This window comes from Tupaia chinensis, unplaced genomic scaffold (genome assembly GCF_000334495.1).
Source record: "Tupaia chinensis unplaced genomic scaffold, TupChi_1.0 Scaffold140400_1, whole genome shotgun sequence".
NCBI classification, from domain to species: domain Eukaryota; kingdom Metazoa; phylum Chordata; class Mammalia; order Scandentia; family Tupaiidae; genus Tupaia; species Tupaia belangeri.
In genome coordinates, this window is record NW_006200277.1 from 1,131,546 (window position 1) to 1,152,085 (window position 20,540).

The 20,540-nt window shown below is 44.9% G+C and overlaps 2 protein-coding genes across 3 annotated transcripts in view; both read right to left on the reverse strand.

Moving 5' to 3' along the window:
• Nucleotides 1-15,125, reverse strand: part of PEX5L (peroxisomal biogenesis factor 5 like) — a 127,541-nt gene extending 112,416 nt beyond the window's left edge. Inside the window, exons 1-2 of one of the 2 annotated variants that reach the window (XM_006162736.2) lie at nt 14,913-15,125; nt 13,433-13,504 (exon numbers count right to left, since the gene is read on the reverse strand). In XM_006162736.2, the coding sequence (XP_006162798.1) occupies nt 13,433-13,504; nt 14,913-15,005 (165 nt within the window). In that variant the 5' untranslated portion in view covers nt 15,006-15,125. The remainder of the gene's footprint in view (nt 1-13,432; nt 13,505-14,912) is intronic. The other variant, XM_006162734.3, reaches the window with a different exon arrangement.
• Nucleotides 8,636-9,819, reverse strand: LOC102486410 (uncharacterized protein C8orf59 homolog). The gene is made up of 2 exons (XM_006162733.2): nt 9,567-9,819; nt 8,636-9,302 (listed from the first exon to the last, which is right to left on the reverse strand). Exons 1-2 carry the CDS (start codon nt 9,710-9,712, stop codon nt 9,146-9,148), a joined length of 303 nt encoding a protein of 100 aa, XP_006162795.1. The 5' UTR covers nt 9,713-9,819; the 3' UTR covers nt 8,636-9,145.
• Nucleotides 15,126-20,540: the final 5,415 nt, after the last annotated feature.

Sequence of the window (20,540 nt, forward strand, 5' to 3'; positions counted from 1 at the left end):
CTCTTCCATTCTCCTCTTGGGGTCTTGGGCACACACACACACACGCCTGGTGTGAGTTTAAGCCACTGGGCCTGAGACTCGAACTGTGGTTGACCACGTGGGAGTCCAGTGACATAGCCATTACACCAACTGCTGGTTCCCCGAGCATGAATTTCTAACAAGCTAGGGAGTTTGCATTTTGTTTGGGAAGCAGTGGAACATCAATTTCTCCACGCCTTCACTGCCACCACTCACGCAGGGGCTGGGTCCTCAGATGTGGCGGACAGGTCCATGAAGGTGCTGAGGCAGGCTTTCAAAGAGTGCCTTGGAGTTCGTATGAAAGGGCAAAATTGTTCATTCATTTGGAGAAAAATGGTTTTCTTAAAGGGAAAATTTTAAATTTCCAAGGCTTTACAGTTTTAGCTTAATATTAAGAATATCTAACCCCGTTTGTGAGCTTCAACTTACTTGATCTTGTTCTAAACAATTTGATTTAAAAAATCCACCGATTAATGTACCATCATTCATTTTTTCAGGTACTACTGTCACAGGTCCCAAATCTGAATGTGCCAAACGTGGGGACACACAGTTTAAAGGGGGAAGCTGGGAGTGCAGGGAAGTGATAGCTGCATAATTGCTGAATCTAAGAAGACTGCTTAGATGCTTAGTGTCTTCATACAACAAAATTCATTAATTATTCACTCATTACACAAATGACATAATTCCATTAGGAAAAAAGTGATGAATGAATGTTTTTTCTATTCAGAACATCCAGTACAGAGCTGAGATGGGACATTCTCTTGCCATCTCTTTAATAAGTCACTTATTCATACATTTCGAGGATGAGATCACTTTGGGCGATGGGATACTATGAGGAGGAATAAAGACCATTGTACTGAGTGGTCACTTGTGTGCGCGTGTTTTCCTAGGTCACAAGATAGGGAGGAAGTGGCACCCACTCTCCCCGGGAGTGGTCATGTGAAAGACTGATGATGAGTGATAAAGACAGAATTATGAGTTGTTTCAGAAAAAAGGAAAGATGTCATGGAGCATTGAAAAAGTAAGCAGGTCTGTGAGAACGGTGTTTCGGTCCAGCCTTACACACGCAGAGTCGGAACAAGAGACGAGTGGCAGAGGAGGGCCAGGCTCGTGCTGGCTGAGAAGGCGAGGCGGCTCCCAGTCTGGCGGGAGGGCAGTAAACACACAGCCGCACGCGTGAGCGGCCAGGGCACCGGCAGGGCACAGGCATCCCGGTGCAGAGACAGAGAAGGGAGGGAGCTTGCCCTCCGGACTCACACTGCTGTTTAAATAAGAGAAGGACTGTGTATGGTCTACCTGTTCCTTTGTCATTTTTATCAGATTTTGAATTCCTAACATAAATCATTTTAGTACAAATATTTCCTCTTGCACTGTTTTTCAAAGCTCTCATGACAACAGAGGGTGAATCCAGTGATGGGCGTTCACCTGCAGGGTCCATCAGACCACAACGCTGGCAGCTGGCTTCAGGTGGATGGGCTCAGAGCTGGACGCCAACCACAGACATGCTTCGCTCCCTGGGGGGACTGCCGGGAATGGGGAGGCCAAACCAGGGAGCACCCTGAGAGACAAGAATGTCCGTCACCATGGAAGGGCCACTTTGCTCATCTCAGAGGTAGTTCAGGAGACTTCGGAGTGCCTTTACAGAGACGTCAGTGCTCGTATCCTGGAAGTTAATGCACTGTTAAGAGGACCTCCTTATGGAGAGTCAGGAGGCACCTTACGTGAACACCTTTCCATAAAATCTTCAGGGTTCTGGTTCGTATGCTCAGTTTACCAATCTCGGACCCTTTGGAAGAGAGCGTAGGGTGCGTTGTAATTTAGGAAGGCGGTTGCAAGGAGTTGAAAGAACCCAAGACTAGAGGGGGTGAGCACTCGTGGGGTGAGCAGCCAAGCTGCTTTCCTCTGAGACCCCCTCTACTCGGATGGCAGGAGAGCCAACATCAGAGCAGCAGCGCCCTCTCCCTTGTACACCCGAGCTGCTCCTCAAGGTGCAGCTTCATGCACAGACACCCCTGCTCCACTCGAGGTGCCTGGAAATGTTGCACGGAGCTTGATTTTTAAAACCGTTGGGTTAGATTATCCTCTGAGATCCTTTCCAACACAACCATCTACAGTTCTCCTATTGATCAGATGAATCTACTCAAAACAACCACAACAAACATAAAAAGTGAAGAGACCACAACAACCTAGTGTTCACCCCACACTAAGTGTGCGTGCCCAAGATCCCGAGAGGAGATTGGAGGAGAAGGGATTGCGGCGTGGCCATCCCCCTGGGTGGTGATTTCTCGCTTTCTGTCTCTCTGTCTCTCACTGTCTGTCTGGTGAGTGCACGCGCCCTAGAGAAAAAAAGAAAGAAAGAAAAAAGAAAGAAAGAAAGGCTAAGTGGTTCTGACTTTTGAGCTGCACTTCTAATGGCAGCGTCTACTTCTGAGCCTGCCACCTCTGACAGCCGCTTTCACGGAGCACACCATTTCTACACTCGGCATGTCAGTTCATGTCGTTTCCATTCTGCATTCATTTTCTCACTGACCAAACATACTGTCAGCACTTCCCCCATTGGATTAAATTGAAAAAACAATGGGCTATTTGAAAACGACTTCACATCTAAGTGTTTTTCCTTCTGTGCTACATGAGCTTAGCACGGGCTGTTCACTAGCAGCCTGAGGTGGAGCTGTGTACGGCGTTTCAGACATCATTGAGCCTAGCCGGCTACTCATGGTCTCTCCTGCTGTTCAGTTTCTAACCGAGCCCATGGGCTGCACTTCTGTCTGGAGGACTGAGGGAAATCACAGGGAGAGGCAAGCTGGGTACTGGCTCGCCACTAAGTAACGCAGTGAGATGCTAGGCTGGCCGAAGGGTGGGCGTCAAAGGCAGTTTTGAATAGGCAGAAATACCAGCAATGCCTCCCGCTTATCAATATCTTCCCTACTCATCTTATCATATGGATTATTTATTTTATTTCTGGATTTTGCTAAAGGGAGCATGTGCTTGCTGGAGAGAGAGACAAAGAGAGGTACAGTGAGAAATCCCCCCCAGTGGGGACGGCCACCCCATAATCCCTTCTCTATTCCCCTCTCAGGATTTTGGGCACACACGTCCCCATGTCAATGTGATTTTCAAGTCACAGGCTCTGGTACCAGAACCATGGGGCCATGTGGGAGTCCGGTGCCTTTAACCACCAAGCCAACTGCTGGCCCCTTTATTAATGTATTTATTTTTCATTTCAGGTTAACTGGTTCCCTTCTTCCTGAGGGACTCGAGGCTCACTGTCAAATATTCCTTAATGCCCGTTGTTTCCATCAGATTTGCAACTAGGCCAGTCAGTTTTCAGGGGGGTGTAGAACAGGGGAGGGACACAGGAGCACGGAGACGGACCAAGCCCATGTCAGCATCTGGTCTTTACCCCAGTCCGTGAGCGTTCAGGGGCACAGACTGGAGCCTCGAAGGCTTTATACAGTCTCAAGCTGTCTTGTTTGACTATATGCTGCTTTATATTTTTAAATCGATTTGAACATTTACCATGTAGACGGTTAATTGCCTTTCTTGAAAAACGAGTACATGTGGTCACGCTGTTCCACCAGCCCGTGTTCCACTAGTCCTCACCTAGACTGGGCCAGGCTGCCGCTCCCCAGCGCCAGCTCACGGCAACTGGCCCCCGCCCTGTCGCCTTCCCTCACAGTCTGCTCCCTTGTTTTTGAACCCGCTGCTCCGAGGAGGCACCTGCACCATGACCCAGGACAGCACTCAGCACCCACCCTCCCAGCACCGAATTCAAGGGGCTCCCTGTAGCTGGAGACAGGGGTCATTATTGTCACCGGCCCAGTTTCCCCAATTCTGCTGGTTACGCGGCACTTGTTACACGCCCTGCCTTCGCTGAGTGTTCACACGCAGGACCTTAATTCTCTTGGCTGCTTTAGGGAGCAAATACCGGGCTCCTCAGTGGACAGCAGAGTAGCCTGGGGTTCAGAGCGGCCTGTGGGCTCCCAGAGTGGTGCAGCCGCTGCGTGGCCACAGCCGACTTTGGCAGATACCCGCGTGTACCCTGCACTTAGCCACAGTGTAAGAGCGACCTGCGCCTCGTTGGTGCTGTCCGCAACGCCAAGCACACGGTGGGCGGAGGAGCTGGCACACTGACAGTGCACAGAGAAGGCGTGTGGAAGGCATGCTAGTGAGCTGGAGGGGACGACTACAGAGCGGCAACCACCCTCTCCGCCGTGCAGGAGCCTGCGGCTGGGGGGGGGGGGCGAGCCTGCGGCTGGTGGGAGGAGCATCGGGTGGAACAGGGTCCCTGGGTTCTGCTGTGTTCCAGCTGTGGACGGCGCTCGGCTCTCCTGGGCATCCCCAGCTGAGCCTCACACACATCTGAGCCAGAAAGCACCATCCACCGCAAAGACGAGAGGCAGACACTCCGAGCACGTTGCCTCCTCCTGCGGCTCCTGTGTAGGAACGGCAAAGCCACAACCAGCACCGAGGCCATGGCAGCGCCTGAGCCTTCTTGCCTGCCTCGGCTCTTTAAAGAGACCCTCTGGCTTTTCTAGCCGTACCTCATACCTGCACACTTCAGTAACCTGTCAGAGGGCTCTGAATTAAGATGTTGGATCTCGTCTGTGTTTTTCCTAGATCAGTAAATGCTTGGGGATCAGTACACTAGATTGAAGTTCATGAAGCTAAACAAACACTCAGAAAACAAACTCACCATTGTGAGTACATGAAAAATACGAAGTACGGTACTTGGGGTTAGTGTGCTCTCCCCACCACATATAAAAATAACCCAGAATTCTCTTTATATTTCTTGCTTTAAATAGAGAATATTTAAGAATAAAATACAGGGTGATCATGCTTTCATTTCAATAATTTTTAACTTAACCTAATGGAAACCTCTCCCTCACCCTTGTGCAGGATTTACTGCCGATGAGCAGCTTTGTAGGCTCCGAGGGCCACAGCAGTCGTTTGTCCGCTCCAGGGCAGATTCCAGACAGACAGCAACCTGAGCAGCTTTCATCTTTTCCTCCCCAATAACTCTGGCTTCTTTTCATTCAACCTTCTCATCCGTCAGTCTTTGCAGAGAAAAACATGGGCGAGCCTGCGGCAAGCTTAACAGAACAACTACACATGCAGAGGGCGCTTGGTCCTTCGAGGGTCTCGAGTGCCCTGACTGAGGCTCTCTGGGTTAACAGGCTGACTGTGCATCCAGAGGGTCTCTTCATGCGGACCAGACTTAGGGCTTGGGAGGTTCCCAGGGAAAGTGCTACACGTGGGAGCTGAAGACAGGCCCTCACACTTTGCGGATCTCTGAATCTTATGCACAAGCCACCATGTGGATATGGCACAGGAACACTGGTGCTGAGCCCCGGAAAGAGCATTTTGTTCTCCTCCATTTTTTTTTTCTCCTTTAAGCTTTTGCTATAGGACATTGCACTACCTGGGAGAGACACAAAGAGGAAAAATGAGAAGTCACCCATCAGAGGGATGGCCCAGCCGCAATTCCTTCTCTTCTACTCTCCTCTTAGGATTTTGGGCATGAACATATCACGCCCAGAGAGAGTCACAAGCCACTGGGCCCGGGACTCAGACTCCAGTCAGCTGTGTGTGAGTGCAGCACCCGAGCCACGCCCCTGCTGGGCCTTCTCGCCCTCCTCACTTCTGAGCCCCAGGCTCAGCTGGCTGTTTACGTGGTGGCAGGACCATCGTATCTGCTGGCGCCAGAAGAAAGCCGGCGACGAGTACGTTCTAGAACTTCCTCACTAGGATCCAGTCACAATGGCCACCAGGACAGAATTGGGACCCTGCTCAGATGCTTATGTGCTGTTGGGGACACAAGGGCTGACTCTGCCCTGTTTTTTTTTTTTTTTTTTCTTTTTCTTTTGGAAAGATAAAACGTGGAGAAAAGGGAACTCGCGTGCACTCTGGTAGGAATGTGAATGCCACAGCCACTGTAGAAACAGTACGAAGAGTCCTCAGAAATGTAAAAAACAGAACTATTATGTGGCCCAGTCATCTCGTTCTTGGGTACCTACCTCAAGGATAGGAAGTCACTGTAGAGAGACATTTGCTCATCCATGTTTCTGCGCATTATTCACGGTAGCTAAGATGCAGAACCAACCTAAATGCCCACCAACCATCAAGGGACACGGATATCGAACAGAATGCCACTCGGCCGTGAAGAATGACACCATTGGATACAGTGGACGAGCCAGGAGATCCAGTGCTAAGCGAGACCAGCAGGCCACGGAGACAGATGCTGCAAGTCCCCACCATCCGCGATGGCAGAGACTGAAGGGCTCGCTGGGGCGGACATGCAGAGCAACAGTGGGAACAAGAAGCCGCGTGGGGGAAGGTGGGGGTTGGGGAGGTGATGGACAGACACAAGAACGTGTGTGAACATGTGTAGAGGGTTACAGGATGGTGTGCCATGGTGGAGTGGAAAAATACATATACTTCCAAAAGGTACTTCAAACATACGAACAAAAACACCCTTGAAAACGAAAAAGAAACGCGAAGTGTTATTGAATGTGCACCTTGGGTACTGGCGAGTGAGCGTGTGCCTTGACCTGTTTACTGCACGCCGCAAGCACCCTCGGAAAGCTGTGCTGCACCTCACGAAGATGTACAATGACTCTGTGTGAACTAGAAGCCACAGTAAGACAGAAAAAAAAGAAAAGCGAAGTGTTATTGAATGTGCGTGCACCTTGGGTACTGGCGAGTGAGCGTGTGCCTTGACCTGTTTACTGCACGCCGCAAGCACCCTCGGAAAGCTGTGCTGCACCTCACGAAGATGTACAATGACTCTGTGTGAACTAGAAGCCACAGTAAGACAGAAAGGGAGAGAAGGGTCACAGAAGTTTTGGTTTCCATTGCTTCCTACTCAGCTTAGGTTCGGGCTAAACAAAACCAAACCCAACAAATGGACTGTCTCCTTCCGCGGTGCTTCCCGTGCCCTCCCTGCTGAGGCCGTGAAAGGAAAGGGTTGCCAAGGACCACGTTTACCTCTAGTTTTGTATACATTCGCTCTGAAAGGCATCTGTGTCTTCCAAAGCCGTCTGGGCCAGGAGGGAAGCAGCGAAGGAGCGTGTGTGGAAGAGCGCATCCCCTGAGGCTTCGTCGCTCCGGTTCCTAGTAGACGGCTATCTTGTATAATCGGGGCACTTGTGCCCAGCGGCTGCTCAGCCTCCTGTAAGGCGGCCAGTCACAGACACAGGTACAGAGCCGAGTGGACGGACAGAGAAGGCTAAGGCTGGGTTCCAGTGTCCTGCTGCACCTAGCCAAGGCCGCTAGCACCTTGCTTCACTTCTCCAGTTTCCAAGTTCCTGTCTGCTAAACTGGGGTAGGGCGGAGGGGAGATGGGAGGGTGGCAACGAGCTGATTAAAGCAGCATTAATGATGCAGTTTATGAAGCACTTGTACATATGTCAGCTCAGGGAGGCTGTAAAGGTGGGAGGGCAGGGAGCCTGAGCTCCACAGGCCTGGAGTAAGTTCGACTGCAAACCAGGTCTCCGGAGGCACTTGTGGCTTAGAGGACCGTGGTTTTCTTGGCTTCAGTATCATAACGATGCCTATGGATTCTGGTTTTCAGATTTCAAGGAAATTTTCAGTTAAAGAATGTCAAATTTATGACAAGCTATTTACATATTTTTTCCTTCTCGAGAACTGCATTGGTTATTTTCTCTGGCCCAGTGGTTTCCAAAGATGGTCTGGACTCGCTGTATCAGCTGAGGACTTCGAAGTGAGGATTTCTAGGTGCCGCTCCAGACTTACGGGACCGCTGTCTGTGGCCCTAAGACTGTTCTAGAACCTTCCCTGACCTAAATGTGCTCACCTCTCGGAACCCGCTGATGGCTGACATTCCACACCTGATGGACGGACGGACACAAGCGCAGCTCAGCCCGTAGCCAGCCAGCTCTGTGACACTGTCAGCTGCTGTCCCAGTGCCTGACCTGGAAACTATACCCTTCACAAAGCCACACATGTTCTGCGCTAGCCGCTACCCCCGTCAACTCTACTTGGACTTCAAAACATTTTAGAATAACAGCTATGTAGTCAAGCATATCATAAACCTTGAGTTGCCACTCTTTAAAAATAGAACACGTTGAGTGATTATTCAAGGTGGTTAGCCCTTTCAATCCCTTACTCAAGGAACTTGACCATCTATCCCCTCATTTTCAGCCCTGGGATCTCGGTAACTTCAGAAGCAAGTTCATGTGGCCGTGACGCCTTTCTTTTTCTCTCTGTCATAGGGCACATGTGCTGGAGAGAGACAGTGAGAAGAGGGTGGCCACGCTGCAACCCCTTATCTCCCAGTCAGGACTTTGGGCACACACGCAGCTGCGTGATTTCCAAGTCACCAGGCCCAGGACTCAGACTGCAGTTGGCCATGTGGGAGTCCAGACCTGAACCGCCATGCCAGCTGCTGGACCATGACACCTATTCTTAAGTGAGGGCCTCTCTTCCTTCAATCAGGAAAGAATGCATTCATAAATAATAAAAATGACCCAAAACATTTATTTTAAAGTTTTCTTTTTAACATTTATTTAGAAAGCCAAATATAGCATTCATTAATTATAAATATGCAATTTTATGTCAAATATTTGGATTTCATGGACATTAAGGCTTAGTGTGTTCCTTTTGATTACTTTCCTATGCTTGAAGTAAAAACCCTATGGTGGGGCGGAAGGAGGGAGATAGACGGCAGCACAGTGGTAGAGGGATGCTGGGAGGCAGCTCCACATGGCAAGGCCCTGGTCATGCCTGGAGACCTCCTACGTGTGCAGGTGCCCTCTGAGTATCTGGTGTGCCTGTGCACGTGGCCTGGGAGGGCTGAAGCTGGGCAAGCCATGGCATCGAGACCCTCTTGGGGCTGCACTCTCTCTATTCCATTCATTCACAGAAGAAATAAACTTAAAACCCTGGAGATTTCTGATGGAAAATATGACTCCGATCTCATGTGAGAAGTGTTTTTAAATGACTGTTGATGTGAGTCTCTGTGTGTGTGTGCATGTGTGTCTGTGTGTGTGTAGTATTATATGACACCAATTACTTCAGGACATCAACACTAATTTAAGAATTTTCTTTTTGTATAAAACATTTAATTTATTGAACTTTTTGGGTACTTTGATATATCATCACTACATTACAACTGAGCCATTAATCTTGTAGCTTCATCAACATTAACAGGTTCATTTTCAAGATGTTGCTGAGGAATCAGATCTTTCTGTAGAGGTTCAAGAGAAAGACCTCTTGAAAAGTGTGCCAGTTCTTTTTGTATATTTATAAAAGGTTTATTCACTCTGTTAACTTTTTTTTTTTTTTGAGAGGTTTTTGCTATAGGGCACGTGCGCTCGCCAGAAAGACAGAGAGACAGAAAGCAGGAAATCACCCCCCAGGGGGGATAGCCACGCCACAATCCCTTCTCCTCCATTCTCCTCTCAGGATCTTGGGCATGCACGCACACGCGCCCGGCGTAAGTTTAAGCCACCGGGTCCGGGACTCGAACTGCGGTAGACTACGTGGGAGTCCAGTGACATAGCCATTACGCTAACTGCTGGTCCCACACTCTGTTAACTTTTTCATCATTCATAATGTTTATCTTAAGATTTGTAGTAACTGGTTTTGCTTTGTTTTTAGCCTTGAAGTTTTTTTGGCTGGCTATATGAAATACATTCCTGGACTTCTGACCTCTAAATTTGTTCTTGGCCATTGTCAGACCCCAGACACCCGCATGCAGCTCCTCAAGCTCCAGGTGACCACTAATTTAAGAATTTTTTTGGAGACCAGCAGATGGTATAATGCTTACATCACTGGACTCCCACATAGTTAACTGTGGTTGAGTTCTGAAGCTGACAGCCTCAAACTCACATCTGGCGCAAGTGCATGCATGCCCAAGATCCTAAGAGGAGAATGGAGAAGGGATTGTGGTGTGACCATACCTCTGGGGGATGATTTCTCACTTTCTCTCTCTCTGTGTCTCTGGCGAACGCACGTGCCCTATTGCAAACATCTCTCTCTCTCTCTCAAAAATAATAATTTTTTGGAATGCTTTTGTACACATCTCAAACAAACTTTAAAATTCAAAGAGAGAGGTACAAGACTGCCTTTCAAGAAAAAAATCATACCTATTTCCAAAATTTACTTTTTTCCATGTAAAAATTACACAGAAATAATCTTTTACTCCCTTGAACGGGGGAGCCTGGGGAACAGACGGTGTGTACTCGGTGAGGCTTCTGTCATTAACTCGCTGCCACGAGAAGGCGGTGCACCCTTCTCGGACGGCTGCATGAGACCTGCAGACCTCATGGCTGTGAAATGGCCCACGGCTCTCCCGATGTTTGTGGTGACAGCTTCCGGAAGACAGACTGACGTCGGCCCGTCACGGCACTCCAACGATTTATTTACCTTTTTAGATTTTCTTTTGGCATCATTTAGTGAAAAAGCCATAATGTGTATGCTGATACCTTTGACTAGACTAATAGACAGTGTATTCATGCTGGGACATACATTTGGTATGCTATAAGGATGCACAGTCATTGTATGTTAAAAAAATAAGAAAAGAAAAACAGTATAAAGATTGACTAACAAATTTCTACCATGTTTCTGAAAAGATGAAGGAGTAATAAATTGAACATAAACATTCCAGGCAAAATAATGTATAATGCCATGGAGTTTTAATTTTATTATGCATATATGTATAGTAGGTACACATGTATAATTTATAATATACCCACATATCTCATGCTTATTATATACATGCCTATGACTTACAGCAGATATCAGATAAAGAAATACTCTACTGCTGGAAAGCAAATGCATTTTACACACATACACACACACACACAAACACATATACACATTTAATTTCTGATTTCTTTTCTTTTCTTTTCTTTCTTTCTTTTTTTTTTTTTAGAGGTTTTTGCTATAGGGTGTGTGTGCTCGCCAGAAAGACAGAGACAGACAGAGAGACGGAAAGCAAGAAATCACCCCCCAGGGAGGATGGCCACACCACAATCCCTTCTCCTCCATTCTCCTCCTGGGATCTTGGGCACGCACGCACACACGCCCGGCTTGAGTTTAAGCCATTAGGTCCAGGACTCGAACCGCTGTCAACTACATAGGAGTGCAGCGACATAGCCATTATGCTAACTGCTGGTCCCTAATTTCTGATTTCTTAAACTCAGGAATAATTTTATGTAGTTTTATACAGACCAGTTATAGTGTTTTTCCAAATATTTTACTTTGCGACATCAACAATGTCGTTTCAACCTAGGACCTGGTCACAACATCGACACCAAAGAAATCCCCTGACAAAGCAAGTACGCTCTGACTGGCAGCAGCAGACCCCAGCGCCAGCTCATACTCACAGCTACCTGACTTTCAAAACCTGCTCTGACGTGGATGACTCAGCACAGCTAGGCCAGCGCCCCGGAGTAGCCAGCTGTGAGAGCTGCAGAAGCTCACAGCCTCAGCTGCCCCAGGTACAAGGGCTATTTTCTTAAGAAGCAGAAATGTTTGTTCCTTCTTTTTTTTTAAAAAAAAAAAACTCTTTAACAGCTAATAAAACATATTCAGTCATTGCAATGTAAATTTTGTAAAAGGTATCCTTTACAAAAAACAACAACAGGACAATGATTTCTTTGGGTTTTCCACATCAAAGATCACAATATAATTTCGTAGTTTTCTGAACTCCAAATTTAGTTAAAACACAAACTTTTTCACAAAAATAAAAGTCAGAAAATAAAAGCATTAGTGTAGGAAGATAATAAAAAAGACAAAAAAAGTGAGAATTTATATTCTATGATTAAGGGAGAGATAAAATAACTTCTTGTTTTCATGGAGAAACGTATATGAATGCATGTCCCAATGATACACTCAATTTTATTTGACCAGCTTACTGCCAGATAGAGCCCGTCCTGTAATCAAGTCTCAGGCTGGGGCCGGGTCAGTGGGAGCTGCAGATGGCACGAAGTTAATCTGGTTTGGTCAGAACGACCGAGGAGCCCACCGAGCACTCGGACCCCAGTCCCACTTACCTTCTTGACTAAACGAACGATTTGGCACGACATAGCAGACATAAAACCTCAAACCCACACATCTCCTACCCTCTTTTACTCAGAGGTGGGAGAGTGATGATAAGACAAGAAAAACTAAGAGGCAGTTTGAGTAAGTCCTGTGATGTCGGTATTTTCTGCACTTCCTTGGAGAAGCTACCTCTGGCCGTTTTTCCAGAAGAACACTTCTGCCATCTTGATTATTCCAAGCCTAACAACCCAATCTCTAAGTCAATTCCTGCTTGTTGCTACCTTCTGATGGCTGTTGTCCATTCTTTTGTCAGAAACACATACTGCGGTTCCCTTCACACAATCTCTATGATGCCGACAGACTGCACTGCTAGGAGACCGGCCAAACCCAGCCCTTCGGTGTCACAGACGGCCTTCCCGCTCTCTCTGCTCGATCCCTTTGAATTGTCTCTCTAGCGCTGAGCTTTCATCACCCTCAGGTTCAGGGCCACGCACCCACTAAGCACATGTGCAGTTGCCCTGTCCCCTGTGTCATTGCAAAGGTTTCAAGGCTAAGGCCAGCTCACGGACACGGGCTGGGCGCCTCCCTCACCTGCATGTCGTTATGTACGGTCTATTCTGCGTTTTCATTCCACCTTATGGGCCCACACAGCATCAAGCTGGAGGTATTTTGCAAACTGTGGACAGCATTATAGACTATTAATAGCCTCTTTTCGTTTTTAAAAATAATCTCCACACTTACGGCAGACAATTAGACAAATTAAATTGGGCAATATTTATGTTTAAAGTTCTGTTTTTCAACATCTGTTACCCCTCTCTCTCAATTGCATTCATTGCTTTTCAAGACACATTAATGATAGCTTTCCTCGCTTTCACAAGAATATACTTTCTCGTTCTCGCTTAAGTCTTTCCTGTTCTCCCAACCAAATTACCATTGCTTTTTTTTGACTAACTTTATCAAGTGATGTCTTAAGCTTTCCAAAAGTGTTCTTATCTTGGTCTAGCTATATTTTTCATCTTACACTCAAAACCTCCATGTTGACATTATGCAGAGGTCAGCGGATCTGAGGTGTTCTCGTTCTTGCTTAAGTCTTTTCTGTTCTCCCAAATTACCATTGCTTTTTTTTTACTAACTTTATCAAGTGATGTCTTAAGCTTTCCAAAAGTGCTCTTATCTTGGTCTAGCTATATTTTTCATCTTACACTCAAAACCTCCATGTTGACATTATGCAGAGGTCAGCGGATCTGAGGTGTCATTACAGAGGCTGAGCTGCTCGAGAAGTCTACTCACTAGCAGGCCTCAACACAGGCTAACACAGCTGCCAGGAAAGCGCTGAGCACCCAAGGGCATCAGGAGTCAAAACTCTATAGCATAATATAGAAAAGGTATGGAAGCATTCACTCACCTGCTTTTGGTCAACAATTATTTCGAGGTCTTCATCACTGCTTAGTTTTCCATATCCTTGTTCTTTACTTTTCTTGTGAAAGAATAATTTTAAATGATCATTTAGTTTCTTTCCATTTATAATCTTAATTCCTACTTAAAAGATAAAGTCTTTACTTAGCTTTGTTCACTAGTCATAATACATGCATGTCAGTTTCTTATGTACAACAGCAAATGTGTTATTGTTAAACTGCTGGCCTAATCATTCATTGTTTCTGCTTAGTTTTTTCATCCAAATTATTTCTTTAATCTTGTTCTCAGCATTCTTATGTTTCTCTTCATTTCTATAGTTTCAGAAAAGGTTCATTAACACTTTGAGATAAATAGGCAATTCTTTGAAGAATCCTAGCACATTTTTTCTTACAAAGACTGAAATTTCACTTAGTATATACTATGCTTAAGGCTTCAACTGTTAAATGTTTCATTTTAGTGTCTTACATAATTTTAAGAATAAAAAAAGTATTATACAAGTTAGATAACATAGCTTTAGTTTTTTCAACATTTACTTATAAGCCAGAAGCCTACTAACATTAGAAAAACATCCTGAATATAATTTTGAAAAGATAAATAAGATAGTTTTCAGAATTAGATAGCTTGGAGAACTGGAAGCATATAGAACATCTTTTTTTTTTCTGTCCCAAAGACCACTCTTCATTTATCTCTCCCATTAGAAAATCTACATTATAAGTTCTAACATATAAAAAAAAGACATATATCATGACAACACCATACAGTGTTCTACAAGAGGAAGATAACATATCTGTATTTGTTTTTACTCCCAGTGCAAAGGTTGATAAGAATACTAGAAATCACCCATAGTTTATTTACATCAGTAACAAATAGAAAATAAGAATCACTACACAGCCCAAGCTGGAGTCGAAGATTGTTTATTTAAAACAAAACAAAACAAAAGAAATCAAAAAGGTATTAACTACATCAGCTAGAATCAAGGGAATTAAAAATATTTCTATGCTCACATCTACCGAGTCATATCAGCATCCCAAAGTCATTGAGGGAAGAATTGTATCTTTTAACAAACATGATAGGAATCTTCTTTACACTGTGGAGCGTAAATCTGATCTGTTTTTTTCCTATCATTTCAAAAATTGGGTTTACATATTTCCTTCTAAATACACATTGTTTATATTTTTGTGTTTTTACTGTAATGAAGAGGTTTCGGTTTCTGAATCTTCGAGTATTAGGACGCACTAATAAAATCCAAGTCCTCATTCATACATTAATGAACTTAGCCACTTAGAACAGAGCAGATGGCCACAGTATTCCCTCTCTTACTCTTGTCCACATTTTACGTTCCAAGCTACTTCTCTCCCATGACTCTGCCTTAGCACCCTTCTAGCCCACGGGTCACCGTGTGATATTCCAGAGACCCCTAATGCAAAACACTTAGGAGTGCCTTCCCGAGTAGCGATCTGTATACGTACCAAGTAGTTCATTTGCACGACCCGATTTCTGGACAGAAGGGCAGTGAGCAGAGATGGAGTATGGGTTCTTCCATCCATCTCACTGTCAGACATCCCAGAATTCTTTGCACCAGCGGTGCTGGCTTCATTGCCAGAACTTGCTGGCCAGAGAGCCACTGGGCTCGCCCAGCAAAACAGGGTTAATAATACACTGTAACTGAAGTTCTGATTCACTGCCTTGACTTTGCAAACATGTGAGATTTTTGGCCAGCAGGAAAGTCAGAGTAATAAAAATTCCTTTTTCTAGCTAATTTGTGTCTGCCCTGCTATGCTTTCTGAATGCTGCCCTCTCTTACCATTTCTGGAAAACTCATCCAGAACCAATTATATAATTTTGTACTTATTCCCAAGAATCTGGACTTCTCAGCCTCCTTGCCACAAAGCTCTCAATTTTACTTTAAAAACCCTCCCGCCCCAGGCTTTCTTGACAACCGTGCTAATGGCTACCCTGGGGTCAGGACTGCGGCTTCTGCCAACGCCAGGGTAATGCCACCCCTGTCTGATTCAGTGGTGAACTTTTCCGGGAAGAAGCTAGGTCAGGGAAGGAAATTATGTCTCCAACTACTCCAAGCAGAAGCTGGCGTTTCCCAAGTGGGAGGAGGCGCTGAGCTCTGATTTTTACTTAAGCCCTCGTCTCCAAACGGTCCCTAACGCACGCAGGACAAGGAGTCTTTCGCGTATCTCCAGGATCAAGCAATACCTGCCTGCTCACCCTGTAGCCCAGGGACATGAGCCATTTGCTCCCTGGCGACTCATCCTAGGGCGAGCACGGTCCTCCTTCAGGAGCTCAACCTCCCGCCCCCAGTGCTCTCCCCGGCGAGTCCCTGTCGTGTACCTACACCTGGCCGAGCACAGGGCAGCGCGTCTGCGGTCTTTCCCGTGAGCCAAGGGCTGAGCAAGGGGGAAACCGCTCCCGGCGGTGCCAGACCCAGGGGCAGGGTTTCCGTGGGAGGGAGAGCCTCCCTCGCTCCTCCCACCGCAGGGCCGCGCCCGCCAGCGCTTTGAGGCCCTTCCCCGGGCTCTCGGTGCTGGCTGCGCCCGTCCCCACGTGCAGGTGCAGCCGAGGTGCGACCACAGGGACTGGAGCAGGGGATCTCGGCCAGCGCTTCCAGTGGGAGCAGCGGGGAGGGAAAGGAGACAGGCATTGCTGACCGCTCCCTCCCCTAAGCAGCGTTCAGCTCGGTCTGTCCAGTTTCGGAAACCCCAAACGCAGCGTCTGCCACCCCTCACACGGTTCAGAGTCCTCCCCTTCCTGGTCCTCTTAGTGCTGACAGCTGTTTGCGTACTTTGGAAGCAGATTCATCGTTTTCCAAGAACCAACCTGAAAACCTCTCCTTACGACTGGGGCCCTCTCTCCTAGCCCAGTCTGCCTCCTGCCAGCCCCCAAGGCTCTCCACAACAGCAGAAAAGAGGTGTGTTTATTCATTTGAGTTAAATGAACCATTAAAGCTGGGAATTGTATAGGGAGACTGTATCTTGGGCACAGACGCAGAATTTATTATACAGGAGAATTTTGCAGGGAAGTAGCACAGCAAGAAAATCTGGTAAAAGACCGCATCGATGAGGAAGTTCATGTCCATTCCAGAATGCGACTTTACTGACAAGGAGGGGTTTAATCAAAAGGTGCTAGTTGTGTATGGGTTGGATTAAAATGATTCTCCATATGAGTATGGACTCATGGGCAGTGGGATATTTTGAAAGGGAAAAGGAACTCTCAATTTAGTTAGTTGTACTGATTAACCCCAGCTGCAATTTTTGCCTTACTACAGATGTCAAATGTAAAGATTAAATATCACATGCAAATATTTCAAAAAATTGTTACTATTTACTCAATACTGCAATGAGTGACACATAGCAGATATGGATTTATTAAAGCAAATGTCACCTACAGGGTACACAATGTCACCTACAGGGTACACAATGTCACCTACAGGGTACAAATGTCACCTACAGGGTACACAATGTCACCTACAGGGTACACAATGTAGCTGCAGGAAGAAAAGACCTACTTACTGTCTTTTTCATGGCTGCGAGGATTCAGTTCCTATCCTCTTATTTTTATCTTTAATCTTTTCCATAACCTTCCTTCCCATAGCCTGCAAAATTGTTCAGGTTTTCCCTGTCCTAAAGGTGATTTCTACACGTGGCTCTACCCTAAATACTTATCTAATCCATTTCTTATCTCTTCATTGTTAAGCTTGAAAGCAGGGTCTTAACTGGCCGCCAACAGTTCTGACTTTCTCTTCCCTTCTGGACCGATCACAATCACCAATGCTTTCTCGACAGCCCCAGTGAACTCCCAATTACCAAATGTTCTAGCAGTCCTTCCTTAGAATCAATTGAATACAGTGTCAATGAGAAGGTCGAGGACTGGGAGAGAAGATGATGGCTGAGAAGACATTGCTGAGCTTGCGGTGTCTTTGGAAAGTTCATCCCAGGGAAAGATCCAGTTGGTCATTTGGATTTGGGGGTCTATAGCTAAGAAGAGAGAAAAGGACACTTAAAATTGCAGGAGTGCATGTTCTCACTAAGGAAAAGCATATAGATTCAGAAGAGTTGGAGACTAAGGCTAGAGTCCAGAGACTGGTTATATTTTAAAAACGGGCAAAAGAACATTTTTTTTCCCTCATCAGTGAAAGATGAGGACAAGTAGTGGTCATAAAGGAGAAGCACTAGAATAAAATAACAGGAAAAAGAGTTCCAGATAAGCCGTATGCTGATGAGTTAAATAAAGATGTGACCGACAAGCTTTGGCTGTGTTTGGAAGTCATCAATGGCTTTAGGAACAGAAATGGTGAAGATAGAAACCACCTTACAGTCAACGACGGACCATATCGGTGGTAGGAAAGTGTAGACAATGAAAATATAATTGTTTTTCCTTAGAAAAGCTTCAAATGTAAAGAGGAAAGAGGGAACAAGAATGCTTATAGAAAGACAAAGAATACAGGAGAGGAATACTAGAGAGGTTATAAGTACTCCCCTTCTCTTATGGGAAAGCATTGAGCATGCTTAGACCTCACAGGAAAAAGAAGTTAGTCAAAAAGGGAAAATGTAGATACTAGTGAGTGGGAGGGATAACTGGAAAAGAAGAAAATATCAATAAAATAAGAATAAATACCTATTGGAGGAAATCTATTTCTCTTAAAATTTGCAGTGATGTGCTGGACAGTTGTAGGAGAAGTTTGGAAGGATATATACCTATTTCTCAAAGTCCTTTTCTTTGTAAGATGGAATTATGCATCATCTATGCTTTTCTCTTTATATTTGGCAGTACTTCTTGAAATTATTTTATAATTTTTAAAAAGTTAGCAATGTGAATTGCTAAATGTAATTGTAAATCACACTTTGTAAATGTGATCTCTTCAGTGATCCATAAGTTTGCCATTGAAAAGATTCATTTCAAGTCTACTGTGTAGAAAAAAGACTGAGTCAGGACTTTTTCCTTTAATATGCTCCTGGGAGTATTTTTAATGTAGAGCTTCAAGCTACAGAGATTGCAGCTGTTCTCTGTGGCAGGCATGGCAGGATGGGAGAGGGTTTTCTCTATTGCACTTAATATGCCTCTTGCCTCTTGACTCCCCCTTATAATATTAAGCTTCTCAGTTCTTTGACAACTTTTTGATTCCTTGTCCCTTCTTTTTAAAGACCCACAGTGTCAGCACAGCCACAAACACTAATGCTGTGGGAGCCAAAGAAACAATGAAAAAGGAGAACAGGAAGTGAGGGAGAAGGGTGAGTTCCTCTCAGGTGCCTGAAAGGAGCGCTTGAGAGTCGTCTTTTTAAGGACAGATCTCTGAAATAGAGAGTAATTGCCGTGTCAGCTAAAAAGACACTTTCAGATCATTCTTCTTTCTTATGTATGGGGACATCAGCTCTGAGAAGTGAAAAATGTTACCATTACTGCAAGTTTTCCAGAGGAACTTGTTAAGCCTGGCATTTAAAAAAAGATTTCTTTCCTCTTTTTATTAAAGACATTCACAGGATTTCATGCCCTCCTCTGACTGTGACCATGTTATGGTAGAGCAGAGTGGCCCCAGGGCTTGCTTACCTATTTGTGGGGGTGGAGACAGGTTTGGACAAACAAAGCGTATGGCAACCAAACTCAATTCTAAAGGCATTTTGTTGAGTAAAAAGAGTTATAAAGACAACATATTTTGAAGCTATGTTTTAAGGCATATTTAGTAGATTTTTAAATTAAAGTGAAATCTAATTAGGGAAAATAGATATGCCAGTTACTCACTAGCTGGGCAATTAGTTGTGGGCAGTGACCCACAACACAGTCTTTGTACATTTAGGGTGGCTCTAGGGATGACAGATAACCACCTGAAGAGCTTATAAAGTGTCTGAGCTTTCAAGAAATAGGAATTCTCCAGCCTATATCAAGATTTCTGTGTCACTGTGCAGCAACATTTCCTTCTACAAACAAATTCGGTTTTAGGTATGTCCTTTCTTACATTTTCTTCTCTGGTATTTTGTCATGAAACATTTCAAGCTTGTTGAAAGAATTCTAAAGTGAGCTCCTATGTATTTACCACCTAGATTCTTCTTTTTTTTTATTTTTTAAATTTCAATTTATTTATTTGCATTCATTCACTGTACATCATTACAGCATACAAAATGAGATTTTCCATCCAGAGTACACGGTATATTGTCTCAATCAAGCACATCAACAAACATGTTATTGTCAGCAAATAATTTTCCATTTCTTGTTTTCTGTATGTTTTGCTTTTTCCCCCCCGTCCTTGATTCCCTGTCTCTTACCCTCTGCCATCTCCCACTCTCTTCCCACACTGTCTCTTGTATCTATGTTTGCTTTCTATACTGTTTCCCCCCCACATTTTATTGAATTACTAAAGACCTTAATTAATGTAAATATTTTCATAGCAAACACAGGTGATATATACATTTCCATGAACACAAGTCTAACTTTACACATCCTATAAAGTAGCACCTAGCTAGGGCTATATATCTTACTGCAGTCATTGAATAATTTTTTTTTCCTGAGACTTTTTTTTTGTAACTTAATTTGCATTCATTCATTTTACATCGTTACAGCATACAAAATGAGATTTTCCATCCAGAATACACTATATATTGGCTCCATCAAGCACATCAACATACATGTTATCATCAACAAATAATTTTCCATTTCCTGTTTCCTATATATTTTGCTTTTTTTCCCCCATTCTTGATTCCCTATCTCTAAGCTTCTGCTATCTCTCACCCTCCTCCCACACTGTCTCTGATATCCCATAGTTGCTTTCTATGTCTTCCCCCAACCCCATTTTATTGATTCACTAAAGATATTAATTAATCTAAATATTTTCAGTAGCAAGCACAGATGATGTATCCATGAACACAAGTCTGACTTTAGGCATACATCTCAGTGAGTAGAATGAACATACTATAAAGTAGCACCCAGCTGGCCCCAGACTTGTCCCTACGATTAAGTTGGCCACGTTCTTAGTTTTTGAACTCTTATTTCTGTGTGTCTGTATTTAATTTTCCTGATATAGCACACCCTTGAGAACTTCTTAGAGATCTGGTCTGGTGCTGGTAAATTCTTTCAGGTTTTGTTTATCTGAGAAT